At 35.9% G+C, this 25,230-nt stretch overlaps 1 protein-coding gene across 1 annotated transcript in view; it reads right to left on the minus strand.

The window, feature by feature from the left end:
- The window catches only part of FCHSD2 (FCH and double SH3 domains 2), a 249,661-nt gene that overhangs the window by 63,982 nt on the left and 160,449 nt on the right, over nucleotides 1–25,230 (minus strand). The window contains exon 9 of the mRNA XM_055423620.2: nucleotides 8,804–8,926. Coding sequence (XP_055279595.2) covers nucleotides 8,804–8,926 — 123 coding nt within the window. The remainder of the gene's footprint in view (nucleotides 1–8,803; nucleotides 8,927–25,230) is intronic.

Here is a 25,230-nt window from a genome sequence, read left to right on the forward strand (position 1 = left end):
GTCTTCTCTCTGAAACAATTCATTTTGAAAGGAAGTTGCGAAGAGATCCTGTGCACCTCCCAATGTCAGCACCTTGCATAAATACCGTAAATGTGAAAATCAGGAAACTGACACTGGTACAAACCATAAAGCTTATTTAGATGTCACCAGTTTTATTAACATATGCACTCATTTTGGGATATGTGTGTGTAAAGGTTTATACAATTTTATCACATGTATAACTTCATGCAACCACTATCCCAATCAGGATATTTAACTGAACCACCGCCACATGACTCCCTTGTGCTGTTCCATAATACTTCCCTCTACTTTGTTTGTTTAATGATTAAGTCGCATCTGACTTTTTTGCCACCTCATGGACTGTAGCCTCCCAGCCTCCTCTGTCTACGGGATTTCCCAGGCAAAAATACTGGAGTGGGTTGTCATTTCCTTCTCCAGGGGATCTTCCTAATTCAGGGATTGAACGCATCTCCTGAACTGGCAAGCAGATTTTTTACCACTGAACTACCTAGGAAGTCCCTTCCCTGAACTCTCCTCATCCCTAATTCCTGGCAACTGCTTATCTGTTCTCTATTTCTATAAATACACTATTTCACAAATGTTACAGAATGGAATCATGCACCATATACCTTTTGGTATATGTTTTTGGCTGCATGGTGTAACATGAGGGATCTTAGTTCTTCAATCAGGGATCAAACCCATGCCCCTTGCAGTGCAAGTGTGGAGTCTTAACCACTGGACCACTAGGGAAGCCTATTTTCATTCAGCATTATTTCCTTGAAGTTCATCCAATCTGTTGCATGTATCAACAGTTCACTCCTTTTTATAGCTGAGCAGTACTTCATAGTATGGAAACACCACCATTTATTTTGGTCCTTCACTCATTGAAGGTCATTTAAGGAGTTTCCAGTTTTCAACTATTATGACTAAAAACTACTCTGAACATTTGTGTGTAAGCTTCTGTGTGAAACTAAATTTTCATTTTTTCTAGGATATATGCCCTATTTTTCTCTCTGTAAAGGTATTACTGAAGTATAACTGACATGTATACAATAACCTGTACGTAAAGTGTATACTTCGATAAATTTTAACTCTCCTAAATATCTGTAAAAATCACCACAATCAAGATAATGAACATATCCCTCATTTTCAAAAGTTTCCTCATTCCCTTGTAATCTTTCCCTTTCTGCTTCCTTCAGTCACTCCCTGTGACAACGGAGATCAGGCCTTCAATCTCGTTACTGATGTAACCTTCAGCAACTAGCACAATGACTTCTGTCTAAAGTAGTATCCAATAGACAGCTGTTAAAGAACACATCTGTATCCACTATTGAGATTAAATAAAACATTACCATTACTGTAGAAATCTATACATCCTCTCCTTATTACATTCCCACCTTACTTCCTAAGGCGTGTTCAACCTTTTTTTTTTTTTTTAATTTTTTTTAAGTTGGGGAATCTCTCCCATTCCCCAATCCAAGGACCCTTTAAGACACTTTCCCCCTAGTTGCCCTCTTTGATTACATTTTAATATCACAAGTATATGTTACATATTTATGAACTGTGGTCCATTGTAACATATAAGATTCTTTTGGCAAACAATTCCTCAACATCCAGAAGCACGTTTTACTCCTTTGTGGGACTATCTGCCCCTCTGTGAATGCATGCTCCTCTAGATATAACCACTTTACTAAATTTAACTGTGCTCCTCTTTTTTCTTTCCTTTTAACAGTGTTATTACATATGACGTATCTCAAAATGATACTCTTTTCTTGGATATTTCTGAATGCTGTATAAATGTGTGTGTATTCTTTGCAAGTTGCTTTTCTAAAAATTGAAGTATCGTTAATTTACAATGTTGTGTTAGTTCCAAGTGTTAAAGCAAAGTGATTTAGCTATACATACACATACACATTCTTTTTCAGATTCTTTTCCATCACAGGTTACCATACTGAGTACAGTTCCCTGTGCTATACAGTAAGTCCTTGTTTTGCAACTTGCTTTTTGCTCAACATCACATTTGTGAATCTCATCCATATTAATGCATGTGCCTACAGATCTTTCATTTTTATTGCTATTTGGTATTCCATTATTCATCTTACTGGTGGTGGACAGTTAGGTTATTTCTAGCTTTTTCTAATCTGACAAAGGAAGTTGCTATGAACAATATCTCAAAGTCTTCTGGTACCCACTCTGGGGCCAGAGTTTCTCTATGTTATATTCTAAGAAGTAGAACAACTGAGTCATAAGTTAAGTGCATCTTTAAATTGACTAGATAATGCCAAATGTGTTGAAATTGCATACATCAATCTGTACCCCTCAGGGCAGTATATAAGCTTCTGTTAATCCATATTCTCATCAACAATCATTCCTGTCAATTTTTGTCAATCTCATAAGTGTAAAATAGAATCTCATAGTGATTTTAATTTCCAGTTCTTTGATTAATAGTAAGTTTAAGCATCTGTACTAGTTTCCTAGGGGTTCCATGACAAAGGACCATAGAGGAGGTGGCTTAACCAAGGTAATTCTGTTTCCTCACAGGTCTGGAGGCTAGAAGCCCAAGATCAAGGTGTTGGCAGGGCTGGTTTCTTCTGAGGGCTTCTTTCCTTGGCTTGCAGATGATCGCCTTTTCCTGGTGTCTTTTCTGGACTTCCCTTTGTGCCTATTCGCACTCTAACCTTCTATGAACACCAGTCATATTGGATTAGAGCTCATCCGTATGACCTCTTTTTTACCTTAACCTCTTTAAAGGCCTGATATCCAAGAACAGTCACATTCTGAGGTACCAGAGGTTAGGACTTCCACATATGAATTTTAGGGGATACAACGTAGCCCATAAAAGTATCTTTTTTATATGGTAATAGCTATTTGTATTTTTTTTATTCTGTGGGACATGTGTTGTATGATATATCAGTAGTTCATTCCTTTTTATGAACAAATAATATTCCATAGTGTGGATAAACTGTATTTTATTTATCTAATCACCAGCTGATTGACATTTAGGGTGTTTACAATTACTGGCTATTATCTCCTGGAGAAAGAAATGGCAACCCACTCCAGTATTCTTGCCTGGAAAATCCCATGGATGGAGGAGCCTGGTAGGCTACAGTCCATGGGGTTGCAAAGAGTAGGACATGACTGAGCGACTTCACTATGAATAACACTGCTGTGAACATTTCTGTACAATATTTTTGTTTAAACACTTGTTTTCAAAAAAAGTGGAAGTGTCATATGGTAACTCTGTCTCATTTTTTGAGGAATTACTGAACTGTTTTCCACAGTGGCGACACCATTTTACAATCCTACAATGTACAAGAGTTCTAATTTTACCACATCCCTGCCAACACTTGCTATTATATGTGTGTTGTTTTAATTATTAAAGTGGTATTTCATTGTGGTTTTCATTTACATTTCTCCAATAACTAATGGTGCTTAGGATCTTTTCATGTGTACATTTTCCTTGGAAAAATGTCTATTCAAGTCCTTTGCCCATTTTTAAATTGGGTCATTTGTCTTTTATGTGCTGAGTTGTAAAAGTTATTTATATATTTTGAATATTAAATTCCTATCAGGCACATGATTTATAAATATTTCTCCCATTCTATGGGCTTTTTCACATCTTTCACAATGTTATTTGATGCACAAAAACTTGTAATTTGCTGCTGCTGCTGCTAAGTCGATTCAGTTGTGTCCAACTCTATGTGACCTCATCCACGGCAGCCCACCAGGCTCCCCCATCCCTGGGATTCTCCAGGCAAGAACATTGGAGCAGGTTGCCATTTCCTTCTCCAATGCATGACAGTGAAATCACTCAGTCATGTCCGACTCTTAGTGACCCATGGACTGCAGCCCACCAGTTCAGTTATCTATCATCTTTTGCTGCTGTGCTTTCATGTTAACTCTAAGAATAAACTGGCAAACCCAATGTCACAAAGATTTACTTCTGTATTTTCTTCTATAATTTTACAGTTTTAGGTTGTTGGCCCATTTTGAGTTAATTTTTATATATGGAGTGAGGAAGGGGTTTAATTTTATTCTTTTGCATGTGGAACTGGAAAAGACCCTGATGCTGGGAAAGATTGGGGGCGGGAGAAGGGGACGACAGAGAATGAGATGGAGGGATGGCATCACCGACTCGATGGACATGAGTTTGAGTAAACTCCGGGAGTTGGTGATGGATAGGGAGGCCTGGCGTGCTGTGATTCATGGGGTCGCAAAGAGTCGGACACGACTGAGCGACTGAACTGAACTGACCTGACTGATCCTATTGTTTTATCACTTCTTGTTGAAGAGACTATTCTTTCTCTATCAAATGGCCTTGACAACCTTGTTGAAATCAATTGGCCACAGATGTTTGAGCTTATTTCTGGACTCTCAATTCTTCCATGTCTAGCCTTATGCTAGTACCACACTCTTAATTACCATAACTTTGTAGTAAGTTTTAAAACTGGGATGTGTGAGTCCTCCAATTTTGTTTTTCCTTTTCAATGTTTCAGGATCCCTTGTAGTTCCACATGAATTTGAGGATTGGTTGTTCCATTTCTGCAAAAAAGGTCATTGGAATTTTGATAGGAATTGCACTGAATCTTGGAGAAGGCAATGGCAACCCACTCCAGTACTCTTGCCTGGAAAATCCTACAGATGGAGGAGCCTGGTAGGCTGCAGTCCATGGGGTTGCGAAGAGTTGGACACAACCGAAGTGACGTAGCAGCAGCAGCACTGAATCAATAAATTACTTTGGGGAATACTGAAATATTAGAGATATTAAATCTTCTAATCTATATACATTTATTATTTCCATTTATTTAGATCTTCTTTAATTTCAGCAATTTTTACAGTTTTTCAATGTACAAGTCTTTTGTGTTTTGGTTAAATTTATTTCTAGGTATTTATTCTTCAAATACTATTATAACTGGAATTATTTTCATAATTTTCTTTCAGTTCATTCACTGATGAAATATAGAAACATAACAGATTTTTGTGTTTTTATTTTGTATTTGCAACTTTTGCTGAGTTCATTTACTAGCCCTAGGACTTTTGTGGATTCTATAGGGTTTTTTATATACAATCATGTCATGTGCAAATATATACTTTTACTTCTTTCTTTCCATTTTGGTGCCTCCTATTTCTGTTTCCTGCCTAACTGCTCACATCAGGACGTTCAGTACAACGGTGAAAGAGTGAAAGTCACTTAGTCCTGTCTGAATCTTTGCAACCCATGAATACAGTCCATGGAATTCTCCAGGCCAGAATACTGGAGCGGGTAGCCTCTCCCTTCTCCAGGGGATCTTCCCAACCCAGGGGTTGAATCCAGGTCTCCCATATTGCAGGCGGATTTTTCACCAGCTGAGCCACAAGGGAGGCCCATTCACCACAATGGTGAATAATAGCTGTGAAAGTGGGCATCCTTGTCTGATCCTATCTTAGGGAAAGCTTTCAGTCTTTCAACACTGAGTATGATATATGATGTAGGTTTATAAAAAATGCCTTTTACCACGTTCAGGAAGTTACCTTCTATTCCTAATTTGCTGAGCATTTTTATCATAAGAGAGTACTGAAGTTTGTTATATACTTTTCCTGTGTTTTTGAGATGATCATGTGATTTTCCCCTTTATTAAGTTTACTTTTTTGGTACATCTTTAAGGTATTAAGAGTGACAATACTAGATAATTTAATTTCTGAAGAAATATAGAATAATCCTGCTAATTTTGAATTGCTAAAAAAGAGCTACATTATTAATTGGTAGGAATTTCCTTACATAAACAAATTGTAAGGCCAGTAGAACCAACTTTAGAATTACTATACTAAAGAAAATCTCTCTGACAATATCTGCTTCAGTTACAAGCACAAAGCATTTCATAAAATATTAAGAAGAAAAGCAAGCTTTCATAAATAATTAAAATTAAACAGAAGTTCCTAGGGCCAGCTGCTTCCCTTTAGGGAATGAAAGGTATAGAGGGCATTATAAAATTTACAATGTGACTATGGACTACCCCCAAAATACATGTACAGTTACAATTTAGATATGTGGAAAAAAATGAACTTCCCCCAAAGACAAGCTAGTAATGGTATAGAATAAAAATAAAAAAAATTTTTAACTTCTTTCTGGATTATCAGATCACTAGGGTGCTTTTAGCAGGATAACAAAAGTAGCAGAACAAGCTCTTTGTTAACAGAAAAGCACACGGCATAAAACTAGGTGTGAGCTCTTCTGGTACTAGGAATAAAAGGGCACATCTCCTAGTTACATTATTCTTATTAAATTTTTATTACTACCACTTTCAATCTAAACATAAGAGCATCTTATTTCTTCCTCATCCCTGGGGAATAAGATACCCATATGAGTGAATGTAGAGGAAAATAAAAGCTTATCTCTTTATGTGTCCAAATCAGTTTATACATTTTTAATTCATTTTCTATGAAAACAATATAAAATAAAAAGATAATATAGATATTAGTAGAGCATGGAAAACACTATGTGTGTGTTTGTGACCTCAGGCAAATCACATAAACTTCCAGGGTCTGTTTTTCTTTCTACAGAATGAGCAAGATAATACCAATCTCAGAGGATGTATTAAAAACTAGAAAACTGTGAACTGCTATATAAAATATTAGCACATTTTAAAGACTAAATGCTTACCTGTTTTATAAACTAAAGGCAGTGTGCTCAAACATTCTTGGAAAAATATTTCCAAAAAAATTTTGTCTGGGGACAATCTCTCTGATAAAATTAGAAATGAAAAATGTCACACACTATGTACTCCCTCCATTAAATGGAAACTGGAAAAACTTCTAAATAATTCATGGGTTAATGAGGGGGGGAATGCAGAAGCAATTTTAAAAAGCCCTACGTACCTATCACAGAATGCAATTACAATAGAAAGAGAAATTTTTTAGGCTCAAGTGGATTTATTTGAAAACGCTGAAAATAGAGAACCTAATAGAAAAAGAAGCCTAAAAACATTAACTGTAATAAACTAGAAAGAAGTAATGAATATAAAGGTAGTAATTAAGGAGATAGGGAACAATAACACTGAGAAGTAGAACAAGAGTTGGCTTTTGGAAAAGATTAATAAAATAGATAGCAAAGTCTGATCAAAATAAGAGAGAAAGCACAAAATATATTAGAAAGAAAAAGGGAGACAATTACAGAGGCAAACAAGTTTATATGCAAATTTATGCCTTTAAATTTGATAAATGAAAAAGCCAATTTGTTTAGGAAAGTGAAGTTACCGAAACACACTAAAAAAGATACAGAAAACCCAAATGGACCAGTACATATAAACATCTGAGTACTAGTTAAAAATCAACTTCTTCATAAAAGAACAAACCGAAACATTTTTATAGACTTCTACCCCCAATGTCAAATGTATACACATTAAAATAAAAAGAACTGTACAGAAACACCTGTATACGACTACCTAGACTCTTCAATCAACATTTTTCTACATTTTCTTTCACATAACTATCCATCTACCCATCCATTTATCCTCTCTATATATTCATTCTTTTACATCTTTTATTGAATCCTAGGGGTAAAAATATAAGAATACAAAAATATGAAAGGATTTCAAAGCACCAGACTAGTGATATTTGTATTTCCTCCTGAACTTAGCATTTTAATTGTTTTTCTAAAAATAGAATTGGAGCTATGGTACACTGAAAATAATAAATACACATGGAGACAATTCAGGAAAAGAAAAGGGACACAGACTGTGCCCTTTTCTTTCTTGTCTTTGGCCTCTGTCTTGTAATATGGATACCCTGATTCCTTTCCAAACAACTTTCTAAGGTATTAGCCAGTTCCCACTCCTCTGGCCAAAAAAGAGAATTGAACTGGATCTTTTAAAATAGTAGTCATAAAATGAATGTACATTCAGTCAGGAAACATTTACTGTGCATTTAATTTATCAGAAAGAAAATAAGATTAATTAACCACAGGAATAATTTATCTTCCAAAGGATACTTTCTCTACTGCAAAAAATTTTAATCTGTCAGATCCTAAAGAAAACAATTTGATTTCTTTTCTGTGTAAACAGTGTGACATGCTGCTGCTAAGCTGTTTCAGTCGTGTCTGACTCTGTGTGACCCCACAGACGGCAGCCCACCAGGCTCCCCCGTCCCTGGGATTCTCCAGGCAAGAATACTGGAGTGGGTTGCCATTTCCTTCTCCAATGCATGAAAGTGAAAAGTGAAAGTGAAGTCGCTCAGCTGTGTCTGACTCTTCATGACCCCATGGACTGCAGCCTACCAGGCTCTTCCGTCCACGGGATTTTCCAGGCAAGAGTACTGGAGCGGGCTGCCATCACCTTCTCTGGTGACATGCTAAGCAAACTTGAAGGAGAAGATAACTATCAAAGAATGACAGCATATAGAAGGCAAGGTTAATTGTTTAAAGCAAGATATTATAACATTAATTTGCTTATCAATCATAAAATTTTAATTTTCGTTTTTGTGTCCCTTTATTATTCTTCCCACCGACACCTGACCCTGTTGTTTTATGAACTGAGTGCATTCAAAAATAATTTGAGTGGAAAATAAAAGTTCTTAAAACCATTCTTTTCAAAAGCAACAGACATGCTAATAATGACTGATGTTCTGAGACAGCCTATATCATCACCACTCTTTTTGACCTTCATCAGGAAGAACGAAACACCTTTCAACTCTGTTAGAAGGAATACCGTTTTCAAAAAATTTGTCCTTTAAAGCATTCTAACGTCATTGATACATTAATTTTGTTTGTATCTAAAGACATTTTAGATTCTAAATGGATATATAGCATACTGCACTGAAGGTAACTTGCCTTGCTGGAGGTTTCTAATAAAAATTGGAATGTGTTCTGCACAGCTTGGCATGTCTCTAGCTCAGTCCGGCTGAAGGCGATTAAATAATCCTTAAGGTGGTCATACACATTTCCATCAAGAGCCTATAAAAGAGTAAACAAAAGCAAAATAATTATGAAAAAGTTCTTACATACAATGCTTGCTGTTTAAATGCTAAATTCAGTTTTAAATCTATTAATATAAAATAAAAGACATTGGTAGGTTGCTAAGTAAAGAATAAATATAAATCTTAAACTATCACTTGGGAAAACACTGAATTTTTCTAATAAGCAGGAACTCAAAAAAGGTAGAACTGATGAAGATGTGGGAACAGTATAAAACCTGAGAGAGAAAATGCTTGGTTTCTGATATTTGCTCATCTGCTTACTAGCTATGTCAACATCTCTAGTCCATTTATAAGATTAGGGGTGGGAGCTTAATGAAATAATAGATGTAAAGGATCCATATGCAGTGCCTGGAACAGAATGGAACATTCTATAAACATTAATTTCCTCCATTTTCCCTCATCCATTATTGGTAGGATTCTAAATTCATATATTCTTACTATACAGCAATCAGAGAAAAACCACAATAGAAATAGTAAAATTAAAAAAAAGTCAGAAATTCTGTTTTGGGGAAGGAACATCAATGCAATATCTACAAAGAAAATTAAACATTCTTATTTATTTAAGTATCCTTAAAAATTGAAAAAAAGAGAAAACCACTAAACATTTGAGAAATGATTGAGTTATGATATACACAGTGACTAAAATATGCACAGCCACCAAAACAAAAATATGGAAACTGTGTAGATGGTAAACAATGTATTGAACAATTTTAGGTTAAAAAAGCAGAACAAATAGAATACATACATACTAGCAACAATGATGGGAAAATATATCAATACATCAATAATAATAAAAATAAGGGTTCTGGAGTCTTGCAAATCAACAGAGATCTTCTTAAAACCAGGGAAAATTCACACATTTAAGTCACCATTGAACTATTTTAAAGTGTGCAATTCATTGACTTTCAGTACACTCACAATGTTGTACAACCATCACTACTATCTAATTCCAGGGCATCTGCATTGCTTCCAAAAGAAATTTCATACCCATTAAGTGGTCACATCCATTCCTACCTTTCTCTCCATCTCTGGCAACCACTAATCCACTTTCTTCTTCTTTTTTTTTAAGTGGAGGAAAATTGCTACAACAGTATAAATGTTGTATTGGTTTCTGTCCTACAGCTCAGTTCAGTTCAGCTCAGTTCAGTTCAGTTCAGTCGCTCAGTCGTGTCCGACTCTTTGCAACCCCATGAATCACAGCATCACAACAACTCAAACCAGCCACAATTGTATACATATACATATATACATCATATATATACACACACATATATAGATATCTATATATATATATATATCACCTGTCTCTTGGTCTCCCTCCCCTCCCCCTACCCCACCCCTCTAGAACACCACAGAGTACCTTGCTGGGCTCCCTGTGTTACATAGCAACTTCTCACCAACTATCTATTTTATACATGGTAGTGTATATAAAACTATACTACTTTCTCCATTCATCCCACTCTCTCCTTCCCCCACTATGTTCACAAGTATGTTCTCTGTATCTTCGACTAATCCACTTTCTAACTCAATGAATTTGCCTCTTCTGGACATTTCATATAAATGGAATCACATGATATGTGGTTTTTTGTGCCAGCCTCTGTCATTTAAAATATTTTCAAGGTTCATGAATTAATTAGTACATCATTGTATGGCTTCCCTGATAGCTCAGTTGGTAAAGAATCCACCTGCAATGCAGGAGATCCCGGATTCCTGGGGTTGGGAAGATCCCCTGGAGAAGGGATAGGCTACCCTCTCCAGTATTCTCGGGCTTCCCTTGTGGCTCAGCTGGTAAAGACTCCGCCTGCAATGAGGGAGACCTGGGTTCGATCCCTGGGTTGGGAAGATCCCCCGGAGAAGATAAAGGTTACCCACTCCAGTATTCTGGCCTGGAGAATTCCATGGACTGTATGGTCCATGGGGTTGCAAAGAGTTGGATACAACTGAGTGACTTTCACTTTACAGCTGAAAAATATTACATTTTATGGATATGCCATATTTTCTTTATTTATTCATTAGTTGGTGAATCTTTGGGTTGTTTTCACTTTTTAGCTATTATGAATAATGCTCTGTGGACATCTGTGTACAAGTTTTTGTTTGAACACCTGTTTCCAATTCTCTTGGGTATATAATTAGTAGTGGAATTGCTGGGTCTCCGGGTAGAAATTCTATGTCTAACTATTTAAGGAACAGACCATCTGTTTTCCATAGTGGCTGCACTGTTTTACATCCCCATCAGCAATATATAAAGGTTCCAGTTTCTCCACAATCTCAACAACATCTGCTATTTTCTGTTTTGTTTTTTAATTATTAAAGCTGCCCTAGTGGTATCTCATTGTGGTTTTGATTTTGCATTTCTCTAATGACTACTGGTACTGAGTGTCTTTTCAAGTGCTTATTGGCCAGGTGTATATATTCTCTGAAGAAATGTCTACTCAAGTCCTATACACACTTTTTCAAAACTTTTCTTCTTATATAGCCAATTAACAATGTTGTGATGGTTCCAGGCGGACAGCAAAGTGACTCACCATACACATATATGTATCCATTCTCCCCTAGACTCCTCTCCCATCCAGGCTGCCACATAACATTGCAGAGTGCCCTGTGCTATAGGATAGGATCTTATTGGTTATCCATTTTAAATATAACAGTTTCCACTCATTTTTTAAATTGGTGTTGTTTGTCATTTTGTTGTTGAGCTGTAAGAGTTCTTTATATATTTGGGTGCTATTTATATATTTGGGCTTCCCAGGTGGCACTAGCGGTAAAGAACCTGCCTGTCAATGCAGGACAAGTAAGAGACATGGGTTCGATTCCTGGGTGGGGAAGATCTCCTGGAGGAAGTCATGGCAACCCACTCCAGTATTCTTGCCTGGAAAATCCCATGGACAGAGTAGCCTGGTGGGCTACAAAGAGTTGGGTTGCAAAGAGTTGAACATGACTGAAATGACTTAGCACATATTTATATTTTGGATACATATATATTACTAGATGGACTTCCCCGATGGCTCACAGGGTAAAGAATCCATCTGCAATGCAGGAGACATAGGAGGCGCAGGTTTGATCCCCGGATCAGGAAGATTTCCTGGAGAAGGAAATGGCAACCCACTCCAGTATTCTTGCCTGACAAATTACATGGACAGAGGAGTAAGCCTAGAGGGCTACAGTCCGAAGAGTTGCAAAGAGTCAGACACAACTGAGCGACTAAGTACATCTTACTAGATACATGATTTTCAAATATATTCTCCCACTTTGTGGGCCACCCTTTCCCTCTATCAATAGTGTCCTTTGATGTGCCAAAGTTTTAAATTTTGTTGTGCCCTAATTTAACTATTTTTTTTTGCTTGTGTTTTGGTCCTATATCTAAGAATTCTCAATGGAGGTTTTATAGTAAGGAAAAATATTTTTTCTTACTTTGGTTATTTAATTAAACATTTACTATAAAACTGACTTAAAACCACAAATTGTGTCCTCAAAGCAGTAATAAAACTGCACGGTCCATTGTAATTACACCACTAGATGGCACCAGCAAGCACTGTAAATATAGACAGTGCAAATTCCTTAAGATTTCTTTCCATGAGGTTATGTAACATCCCCAGAGAGACTGCTGGTGTTAAGTCTGAATAATAATTCTTATCTTACGACTACTTTTCATGAACTTGTTAAAAAATGAACATACAACCGATACGAGGTTTTTGCTTTAGAAATGCTCTTGGTAGATGGTCATAAGCTGTGTTTGCAGGAAACCACTGAAGCATTTTATTTAACATAGCAAATGGGAATACAGGCATCATGCGCTGCCACCCCCAGAGTTTCTGAGTAGGTTGGGGGTAGGGCCTGAGAATTTGTAGTTTCTAACAACTTGATGCTGGTGGTCTGGGGACCATACTTTGACGACCACTGGACTAAATGAAGAGTCATTTTAGCTGATTAGGTTGAATATTTACATTGACTTAGATCCTGGTGACCCTGTGACTCCAGCACAGTGACTGAAGGTAGAAGTCCACCATGAATGGGATCAATAGCACCAATATATCAACCAGGCAGATGAGCAACCAAGAACCATGCTCTACTTCAGAGTTATAAAGGTAGCATGGGAAAGAACTTGAGTTCTGAAAATAAGCTGGAATTGGGTAGAATCTCAGAACTTTTACTGCATCATTTTCTCTCTTCTATAAATAGGGAAGGTGGGAATACCACATACTCCATGGGACACTGTAAAGATCAACTAATGTAAAGGAATGGCACAGTGAGTCTCCATTTTTGCTTTGCTTAAAAATCTTCAATGGACTGGTATATATTGATAATCATACTGAATACATGGGGGTCATTATATTACTATTTTTACTTTGGTGAATATGGGAAATTTTCCATAAAAAAAGAAAATCTGAATATCAGACTAGAAAGAAAAAGTGGTGCTACCCCCCAAAAATTTTTAAGTTCCCACTATACATTTTGAAAAGTTAAAATTCTTTAGCTGGTATCTAAGATCTGACTCGATGCATATGAGTTGGGGGAACTCTGGGAGTTGGTGATGGACAGTGGATGGGGTCGCAAAGAGTCGGACACGACTGAGTGACTGAACTGAACTGAATGTTGCAAATGCTTTACAAAACTGATTTAACCAGTTCCATATTAGTGTTTCCATAATTTGTATATTGCATGGGTATTACTACAAGTCATGGATTAAGTCTTTTTCAGGCACAGAGCCTGGCCGATAGCAGATGCTCAAAGATATTTATAGAATAAATGAAAGAATGCTTTACTCTAGAGTTTAATATAGCAACAAAAATATCCTGAATTAGAGAGCTTATAGGCAAGCTCTGTGTGTGTGTGCACGCGTGCACACGCACATGCAGCCATGTGCACACACACATAGTTGCTCACTTGTGTTCAACTCTTTGCGACCCTATGGACTATAGCCTGCCAGGCTCCTCTGTCCGTGGAATTTTTCGGCAAGAATACTAGAGTGGTTTGCCATTTCCTACTCCAGGGGATCTTTCCAAGCCAGGGATTGAATCTGAGTCTCTTGCATCTCCTGCATTGGTAGGCGAATTCTTTACCACTGTGCTACCTCGGAAGCCCCATAGGCAAGCTATCCTCACTGTATTCCAGTTAAGAGAAAAACGTACCGTTAATCACGTACCAAACACACTAAAGGCATCTCTTGGCTTCAGCAATTCAAACAAGGCTTAACAAATTTACATTAGGTTGGAGGTGGGTCAAGTGATTGGAAGTCTCTTCTAGCACACAGAGATTAATCTTAAATATTTCTTTCATCATATCATCATGATCCCCAGAATATGATGAGAATATTCAGAATTCTGGGAACCCCACCAGAACTCCCCAAATTTTATAGGGTTACAGAATTCATTAACACACCCACGTACCATTTTTTTTGGTTGATAAGAATAAGATAGCTGGAGGCCTTCTGGCCTAGGTGTATTATTGCTTGTGTTCGTAAAGTTAAGGCAGGAGGTACAAAAATTAAGAAATGGTTAGAATTCAAAGCAAAACAAGTGGATGATTACCCTATGACTGGCTCTACCCCTGCCTCAAGTTAACTGCAATTGTTGAACAAGTGATGGTGCTGAGAGGTGAAGTTCAAAGCAATTCTCGGTAGTACTGTCTCAACCTGGTTTGTGTTTAGTAGGTAGATTGCATATATGGACTTTGATAAAAATCCAATAATTAAAAAGAATTAGTTCCCTAAAACAGAATGCAATACTAGGAAACAAAGGAGAGAGCTTGAAAATGCTTTATATAAACTCTTCCATCACAGTACTTATCCTTATCACACAGAGGACTTTATCGCTATCTATCACAGTACTTAGTAACTATATCATTTGGATTATTGCTGCAATCTCCTATTGCTCAGCATACAGTTGTCCCTCTCACCAACTCATTTCCACACTGCAGATAGGAGATGCTTCTAAATTGCCTATTGGAAGGGCTGATATAAGCTACAATTACCATCCATTACCCTTTAGTAAGGAGTCTCTTAACTGCAGATAACAAAGACTCAACTCAAAGTAACTTGCACAAAATGGGAGTTTGTTGGCTCAGGTAAACAAATAACAAGGACAAGGTGATGCTTGTTCAGGAACTACCCAATTCAAGGACAATTTCTGCCCCTCTCCTTTGCTCCTCACTCCCAGCTTTACTCTGCCAAGTTTTTCATCACTGCTTTTCCCTGTGAATTGGTCTGAGTCTCCTGGTGGGAAGAATAGGCTATTTTCAACTTATCTTTCAGCTTCCATCCTAGGGATGACCTAATTTAGGTCAAGTGCCAAAATCTGTCCAATAACCCTGAGCAATGGGCAGGGGTGTGATGCTCTCTCTTGCACACCAGCTTGGCCTGTAAGTTTACCCCTGTGGTCAAGAGAGTAGGATTTGAGGGAGAGAAGGCATGCAGAGTCATATATGTTTTATGTCTTGGGATTCCACATAAAAAATGCCACTACTAAAAAGGTTTGGAACTACTGCATTAGACAAAGTTTTGTGAAATTAATTTCTTTGCCAGCTTACACAAATTTTTACCAGTGTTACATAACATCATTAGGCTTCCTTTTCTGTTATGGGACTTGAGTGTGGGCTCATTTTATTTTTTTTTAGCATGTGAATTCTGACTGGCATATTATTTGTTTAACAGATACATATTAAGTACATGTCAAACTCTGAACTCAGCACAGAAGACACAGTGGTAAACAGACAAGATCCTTCCCTTCAGGGAACTTAACCAAAAGGAAAGACAGACAAATAGGCATTATAAGTGCCTATTTTATGCTAAGATTTTATGCTATCATTAGAAGTTAAGAAATAAAAAGACAAGAGGGTTGTCCAGAGTAGATAATGATTAGGTGAAAATCTTAATAAGCAAGAGTTAGCAAAACCAAGGGGGAGAGGGAAAGATAGAAGTCAAGAAAGAGGAAAAGCCTTTGTGAAAACCTAGAGGCAAAAGAGGAATATTGGAAGAACTAAAAGATGTACATTGTTGGGATAACAGGGAAGAGAAATGAGGAGAATAAGTGAAGAACCAAGAGGTAAGCCCTGTCCAGATCATGCAGTCAAAAGATTTTTTGTTTTGTTTTGCTTGTACTTTAGTTTAAATGCCATGAGTCGTTAATGAACATAGTCTAGCAGTCAAGTAAAATACATGGTTTGGAAGCATTCTCCTATCTGCACTGTAGAAATGAGTTGGCAAGATACAGGGCAATAGGAGATTGCTGCAATAACTCAGATGAAACAGGATGTCTGGAAGGTAGTAAATAAGAAATGAAATTAACAAGATTTAGTGATTAACTAGATGTTGAAAGAAAGGCAGAGGGGAAAGTAAACCTTTCCTTCCAAGTGTCTGATCTAGGCAGGTAAGTGGGTATTATACACTGTGCCAAGAACACAAGAAGAAGCGCAGCTGGAGAAGAGAATGGTTTAGCTTAAGGGACAGTATGATATACAGGTGTGAAGCTCAGACAAGGGAAATTGTGTCTGGTTAAAATTTAAGTCTGTAAATTACATGCTACATGTTATTTTTTTGTCAGAGTAAAGCTGACCCAATTAAGATAAAGTAAATGCCTGATTATATCTACTTCACTCTCAAAATAACTCTTCAGTGCCTTCCCTCTCTTATAATTGGGGCCTAATTTTGCAGCTTCCACTCTTGTCACCCTTGATTCATACAGATCACTAGTTGCAAGTGATAATAATTCAACAGCTTGCCTTACTATTCCTGCTTCTTTTCAATTAAACAGATCTAAAAGCTTGAAATAGACAATTTTTATTTCAAAGCCAAATCAGAAACAACCTAAAAGCTACATGTATTTCTTATAAATTTAAAGTAAGGTAAAAACTTTTAAAGCTTACAATAAATTATAAAAGTGTCACAAATATAATAGTTTGATAAGGACATGCATGATAAAGATGCATCTGAGCCCTGTCTAGCATTTACATGAGCAAGGCACAAGAATGTTCTCTAAGTACACTTGTTTGTTCAATTTCAAACCAGTAGATGTGCACAAACTTCTATTCTTATAGAGATCTGCATGCATAGCCATAAATTTCATAATCAATGATACATTAGAATTCATATATATGCTCAGAAATGGCAGGATAAGTATTCTTTTAAGGTTTATACAAATATGAGTTAATCTGGCAGTATGAGATTCTCAGTGGTCTCCACCATGCAAAAATTTGGTAGGGAACTCACTCAAATGTAACTTTTAAACACAAATTTTGTTTCTGATTACTTGGTACCAATTGCTATGGGAAGAAGTCTGTAATATCTAAATGAAGAAACCATGGGGCTTTTGTTTAGGTCATTTTAATAGTTTGAAAAAGCTGAAAGGCTTCTGAATGCCTTTCAATATCTATATTCTTTTCAGATTCCTTATATATTATTTATATTATATATTTTATATATATATATATGTTCCTTACATATTACAGTACTCTTTTATATATTACTTCTGCTCTCTTTATTCATTTGATCAACTTGATCTCTAAAATCAGTTGAGTGTGGAACCCAAACTCACAGTAGTAAATACTCAAACTAGTAAAGGAAAATTGGGATATCCTAAAGACAAATGCATCTATGGGTGAGGGGCCTGGTGCCATTCTGAGCCTTAAGACATTCCTTTCTTTCATTAACAGACTGCAGATGGTAAAGCATCTGTCTGCAATGCAGGATACCCAGGTTCAATCCCCTGGAGAAGGAAATGGCAACCCACTCCAGTATTCTTGCCTGGAGAATTCCATGGGCAGAGAAGCCTTGGTGGGCTACCTTCTATGGGGTTGCTGAGAGTCGGACAAAACTGAGCAACTAACACACACACACACACAAAGACAAATTCAGAAGCTTAGAATTCTAGGGTGTTCCACTAAACATTTATTTTATAGGAAAGTATAAATTCCTGGAACTTGCTTGAAGAGGGAAATTAATTAGGAGTTAGGAGAAAGAAAATGTAGTCATTTTTCTAAGCATTTGATGCAATTTCCCCTAAAGTAAGAACTTTAAACAGTGGCCTCCTTATACAGATCCAGGAAGGGCAGAGAATTTGCAGTAACAGAGCTATGCTGAAATCTCTTGAGTTTCCTTAATGCAGCCTAGAAAAAGCAAACTCTTCTTTTTCTGGGAGCAATGGGCATTCTAAATAGTCTTTGGTAAAAGTCAAGAATATAAATATCAAGATGATGATAAATAAGAGCTGTCTTAAAATTAAATCATGAAATTCTACAGTTCTCCTTTACTGATGCAAAACAACGATTGCCTGACTGCATTTGGATATCTTTCTGAGAAGACTTTAAGCTGCACTTAACTAGGATGCAAAGAGAAAGTAGATTTTTACAAATTTAAAGAGATCAAAGCAACTCTTTGCATCACTGTGAATATCTTTAATATACGGTTGACTCTGACAGTTGATATAAAGTAAAATTAGAAACATGTCACCTAAATTTTTACTTGGTTATTTTATTTAAAAGCACTGAGTTACTTCAGGTTCTATGAAGGAGGAAAACAAAGCTATCTGTGAATTATAAACCCAGGAAAGGAAAATTTAATACTGCTTTTCTGTAAAGTCTGTATTGTCCTCTTGAGTTACTTACAAGTGTGTGTCATCTGGTTGTGAATGTGCTAAAACCATCTCAATATTTGGGTTGCAAAAAGCAGCATGGTCCAATAGAAAGCCTTGACCCACATACACTTGCATTCAAATCTCAGATCTACCACTTAACTAGCAATGGCACTTTGGGGAAACACTGACCCTGAGGGAGCATTAAATTCCTGATCTGATAGAGACTACAGAGTATTATGGTACTTATAAAAGATGGCTATTAAAATAATAAAGCTTAAATATTTCTATATTCTACCCAATAACTTCACCTATTTCCCACAGAGGACCTATAATAAAGGATTTTGATGAAAGATTTGGTTTTGAGTCTTGATTCTATTATGTACTTAAGCTGTATAACGTCTCTAAGCCTCAGTTTCCTCATCTATAGAGAGATAAGAATAGGATCTCATGAGGTCTGTAAAATAGTATACTGTTTTAAGTCCCTTATTTCTTTTACTAGTTCTTTTTAAGATTTTTGTAGCGGTTGCCTGAGGATTACAGTTAACACCTTCCATTAAGCAAACTGGTTTGGATTAATGCAAACTTAATTTCAACAGAATACAAAAACTAGGCCCCTTTATAGCTCTACTCTCCCTCTTCTGTGCTATTATTATCACAGAGATATATCTTCATACAGTATAAGCCCATCAATACTTTATAATGATTACATTATGCACTGTATTTTAAATCAGACTTAATTATCTACTCCTTTTGCAGACAGGATCATCTCAATTGTCTGATCTTTAAGTTCATGGATTTTTTTCTTTTGTTGGTTCAGCTTTGCTGCCAAATCCTTCTGTGTATTTTATTTTTAGTTACCACACTTTTCAACTTCAGGATTTCTACTTGGTTCCCTTTTATAATTTCTGTCTCTTTGTTGATATTCTCTCTTTGGTAAAACATTGTTCTCATACTTTCATTTCTTTGGACATGGTTTTATTTAGCTCTTTAATCATATTTATGATCTTCGCTCATAAAGAGGTGATTTAATAGAATCTTTGTCTAGTAAGTTCAATGTATGGTCTTCCTTGAGGTCAGTTTCTATAGACTCTTTTTGTTTCTGTGAATGGGTTATATCGTCTTGTTTATATAAGTTTAGTTTTTGGTTAAGAATAGGACATTTAAAACATAATGTGGCAACTCTGTCCTGCACCAAGCTGCTTCAGTCGTGTCCAACTCTTCGTGACCCTATGGGCTGTAGTCTGCCAGGTTCCTCTGTCCATGGGATTCTCCAGGGAAGGATACTTGAGTGGGTTGCCATGCCCTTCTCCAGGGGATCTCCCTGACCCAGGGATTGAACCTGTGTCTCTTATGTCTCCTGCACTGGCAGGCAGGTTCTTTACCACTAGTGCCACCTGGGAGCCCAGAAATCAGATTCCCCTCTCCCTAGGATTTGTTGTTGCTGCTGCTATTTGTTTATTTAGTGACCATGTTTTATCTCTGTGCTCTGGGGAATCTCAGAACTTTGCAAGGAACTTCATGCATTCCACAAATACTTGATTTAAAAGCTTTAATATATATCACTTTGACGATCTTCTAAATATCCATGAATTTTAGTCCCTCAGACATTCATTATTTTCCATCTTGTCCTTCTGCTAAATGATCTTCATTTTTAATCAACACAGCAGAATTAGAAATCAAGCAAAATTATGTGACAAAGGTGAGTAAATTAAAGCAGCACACTTCAAGGGACTCACACCAAGACTATACTGGCCTGAGTATACACTTTAGGAAATCTCTTTTGCCCCATCCCAGTCTCAAATCCATTTTGTCACTCACATATATACTTAGAGGCAAAAATAACTACAGTAGCTTTCCTTATAATGGAAGCTGGGGATATAATCACATAATTTTTGCCGTCCACAAATTATCTGTGAGAATTTACATTTTTTGCTTTCATTCTAATAAATCATTTTAAAGAATATAATTTAGGGTTATACATATGATTATCTTTTATTGGAGTACTGCCATGTGATTTCTATATCAATGCTTATGTTTACAGTGGGCCTAGCAGTTTTACTCCAGTGGTCCTAGGTTAATGAGAATAGATTCTGAACTTAAAATGAGGGTAAATTGAAAATGTAAATGACACAGTTGAAACACAGTGAAGATAAAATGACATCAGTGGGTGCTATACTAACAAAGCAAAAAGGGTGGTGAGAGAACAGAGTCATTATAGGCATGAGGTAGTATAGGCACTGAGAACTCAACCCTTAAGAGAACATCATAATTTACATTTCAAGGAGCAATTTAGGGTCAATGAATCATTATCAGCTATTATATTTAATTCATTTTATCAATTTGAATTTTACTGATTTTATAGATTTGCTTGTGATTAAATAACTGTTTTGGTTTTATGCTTGTATAAAAGCCAAAAGCATACATTTTTTAACCTAGGCTTTTTTATACAGATTTATATAACAACATAATCAAAATAATCTAAGAGCCTGCCTACAGAAATTTTTGCCCATGAAAAACAGGGTCCTAAATTATTCAAAGGTAAAAAGTTTCATCACTCTTTCAGTTTTTACTCCACCACAGGGCATGCCTCCTGCTTAGTTAAATAGCAGATTTTTGTTTACCAACTGTACCACTCCCACAGTAAAATGGGGCTCTTCCTTGGCTGTGGACCCGATGACCAACAGGAAGTGATGATATGGGCATAGTTTCATAAGTGGAAGCAAGAAGACGTGAAGGGACAAAAGACTGAAGGAGGACACAGAAAGGCTTCTGGGAGAAACTATTAACATGACTGAAATTCAAATCTTTAGGTACGCAAACCAGAATAACATATATGTCAGTAAACAGGACTGTTGAAAATAGAAGAATTTTTGGCATTCCAATTTAGAATGGAATCTAGAATTTCCCGACATTCACCTTTTGATTGTGTTATTTAAATATCATCTTTTGAGTGCACTTTTGAGACTGAAGTATTGAAACGCCAGTATTTAGCATGAAAAATATAAAGCCTTAGTTTTAATACAGCATTATTCCAGATATAGGCAATCTGAAAGTTTCTCACATTGAAATTTCAGGGAAGAGTTAATATACATTTCTTGGATATACAGAACCATTAATGGAAAGGAAATAGTTTAGTGCTCTTCTGAACTACAACAAGTGGTTGTACTGAATGGGGTCTGATCTTTTATAGCTCAAAGATAGCCTCTGACAGGAACAATCTTAGATATATGGTACATTAACATATGATAGCTACATTTCTTTGCACCTGAATTTTCTATGTAATTTGTACTATGATACGAGGACTTAATTCTATAGCAAAGGGGAACTCTGCTCAATATTATGTTAATAATCTAAATGGGGAAAGAATTTTTAAAAGAATAGATATATGTATATGTATAACTGAATCACTCTGCCACATACCTGAAACTAACACAATATGGTTATTCAACTATACTCCAATAAAAAAAAGTTAAAAAATAATTATTCAACAGTTCAGTTCAAAAAAGTATTTCTTGAGGTCCTACGCTGTGCCAAGAATGATGCTAAGGGTTGAGTCTGTGTTTATATGTGTGTATTTGAGTACATAACCATGAAGAATTTGGCCAAGTATTGGAGATAGTATATTAAATAGTATGATTTAATTATACAGGGTTCTAGTAGAGAGGCACTGGAACAAATGTGGAGGTTTAAGGAAGATTTTCTGGAGGAAATGATGCCTGAGCACATGTGAAAACCTCAAGAATTACATTGGTCACATTTAAAATTTTAAAAAGTGGCTCAGTTCTTAGCAACTGAAATCAGTATTTATCAATGCTTACCTAAGACTAACATCATTTTGATTATTTTTGTTTTCCTAATAAATCAGTTCAGTAGGTTTTAAAATGGTTTTTAAGTTGTACTCTAAAGCTGATTTAAGATTACAAATGTTTTCTAAAAAATACAGTAAAGATAAGAACCATACACATTTTGGTCTTTACATTTAATAAAAGCAGGCTCTGAGCTAAACACATAAAGCAAAATGTTTTCATATTTTAATAGAGTAGTCAAGTATACAGGGGAGGGAGGGTAGGGGGCATATCCTTACTCAGTGTATCAAAGCTTTCAAGTATAGAGTCCATGGAAAATAATTTGGCTTTTCTTATTATAAACATTCACATGTCCATACTTAAGTCAGTTCCAGCAACAAGCTCTGCTGTGCTCAGCAGTAATAGAACACAGAAAAAGCATTAGCTCAGGACATTCAAAAAAGAAGGAAGGAAGGTCAAGAAAGACAGGATCCATTTTTCAGCAATAACAACGATTTCGCTTCTAAAAGTTACAACTAAGCATTTTTGTACCCACTAAGTAAGATTGCAGGTGTAACAGACTGTGCCTTAAATATCTTTTTAAGTAATGGATTTAAAATTATTAGACAAAAATTTTCTATTTTTTTATTCCAAAGTTCCATGGTACCTATAATTATAACAGATTTCTTAAGAGAGATATAGAGGTTTATTCTGATTTTAAATGCTGCCTATTTGGTAAAAACATTCCAGTTTCTGTTAGATTTTGATCTCTTAGAGAAAACTATCTGGTTTACAGAAATCTATGAAGATGGTGAGTGAATCTTCCTGTAATCAAGAAATAAAGTTCAGGGAGCTTCTTCAACATCTGACTGCTTATTCAGTCTCCTCTGGCAAGAGCCATTAGAGTTTTATGCAACAGTGCTAATGGCCTCTATGTAGAAGGTGCAATAAAAATCAAACTAAAAAGGCATTTATGATTATTCTTAGCTTTAATTTCACAGAAGCAGGACAAATAAATTTTAGCTCTAAGGGGGAATCAGCATCCTTAGCCTTTCTCATAACTACTAATAGCCTGAAAACTGAAAGTGTTACAACATTTAAATAGAATGAGACTGTGTGTACGTGTGTGTGTGCTCATTCTAGGCTTATCTAACAAAAGCACCACACTTTTAATACTGAAAGGTCTTTTAAAAAGCAAGTTAGTATTTTATTTGATATGAATGGGTTTGATCAGACACATGCAAGTCTCCAAAATGCAGTTTCCAAATATTAATTTAATATCAAAGAAAATAATGTATGTAATGAGGTTAGTATCAGTATAATGTATGGAAAATAATAAGTAGTCAATGAATAAGATTATTTTGATATTTTCATTCTCCTTTAAGGGGCCAGAGGCTATCTGGATCTTGTTAAATGTTGTATCTCCAATAAAAGGCACATAGAAGGCACTGAGTAAATATCTGTTAAATGATCAATGAATGAATGCCCTGCAATGAAAATGTGAGCTAACCGTACTATAAAGCTTCCATATCTAAAGTAGTATGTAAGAGACTATAAGTACTTAATAAATATATCCTGGATGTCAGTTTGTTTGGTATAAAATATGAACTTCAACTCTGTTAATGTATCATCACTATCTTTAGCATTAACTATCTTATCCGTTTAATGATCCATTCTTTTCTTCAACTTTTGACTGTTCTGAAGAGTTGTTTAAATAGCACAAAATAAAAACGTGCAATTTACCAGTAGCAAAAAATTAAAATAATATTAAATTAAGAGTATTATATTCATCCAAACTGTTGCTCTTATTTAATTAATATTTATTTAATTTTAAAACACAGCTTTGATAACATCAGGAATAGATACTTTCGTGCACTGTTTTTCAGAGAATAAATTGATATAATCTTTGTGGAAGGTAATGAGTCTATACAGAAAATATTAACAAATCTTTGTTTTTGACCAGGAAACACATTTCTTAAAGCTGTCTTAAGGAAGTTATCAAAGAGGTATACTAAAATAAGTATTAAAAAAATCTTCACTACAGATTTATATAAACATACAAAAAGGGACATGAAAATTTATGGCATGTTAATATAATAAAATACTATGAGGTCATTAAAATCACATTTTCAAGGAATATTTAAAGGCAAGAATATTTCAAAATGTATTTTATATGAAAAAAGTACTTGTGAAAACAAAATGATACCAATTTTGAAGCATGTATATACAATATATACTAGAAAAAATTAGAAGGCATCAGGATAATGCTCCCCTCATAGAACGAGTTAAGAAGTTCTCCATTTTTTTGGAAAAATTTGTTAATTCTTTAAATATGTGGGAGAATTCACCTATGAAGCCATCTGGTACTACATTTTTCTATAGTGGAATTTTTTTTACTACGATTCAATCATTTTACTTACTATAAAGTTATTTATATTTTTCTATTTCTCTGATGCTAAAGCTGAAACTCCAATACTTTGGCCACCTCATGCGAAGAGTTGACTCACTGGAAAAGACTCTGATGCTGGGAAAGACTGGGGGCAGGAGGAGAAGGGGACAACAGAGAATGAGATGGCTGGATGGCATCACCGACTCGATGGACGTGAGTTTGAGTGAACTCCAGGAGTTGGTGATAGACAGGGAGGCCTGGCGTGCTGTGATTCATGGGGTCGCAAAGAGTCGGTCACGACTGAGTGACTGAACTGAACTGAACTGATTTCTTCTTCAGTTAGTTTTCAGTTTGTGTTTTTAGGAATTTGTTCATTTTGTCTAGGTTATTTATTGGTATCTGTTTATAGTATTCTCTTATAATCCTGATTTCTGTAATATTGGTAGTAATTCTGTAATATTGGAAAGTAATCACACTTTCATTCCTGATTTTAGTGATTTAAATCTTTTTTTTGGGGGGGTGGGATGAGGGGAGGTATCAG

The sequence above is a fragment of the Moschus berezovskii genome, chromosome 14 (genome assembly GCF_049115385.1).
Source record: "Moschus berezovskii isolate FMDL1 chromosome 14, NW_MosBer_1.0, whole genome shotgun sequence".
NCBI lineage: Eukaryota > Metazoa > Chordata > Mammalia > Artiodactyla > Moschidae > Moschus > Moschus berezovskii.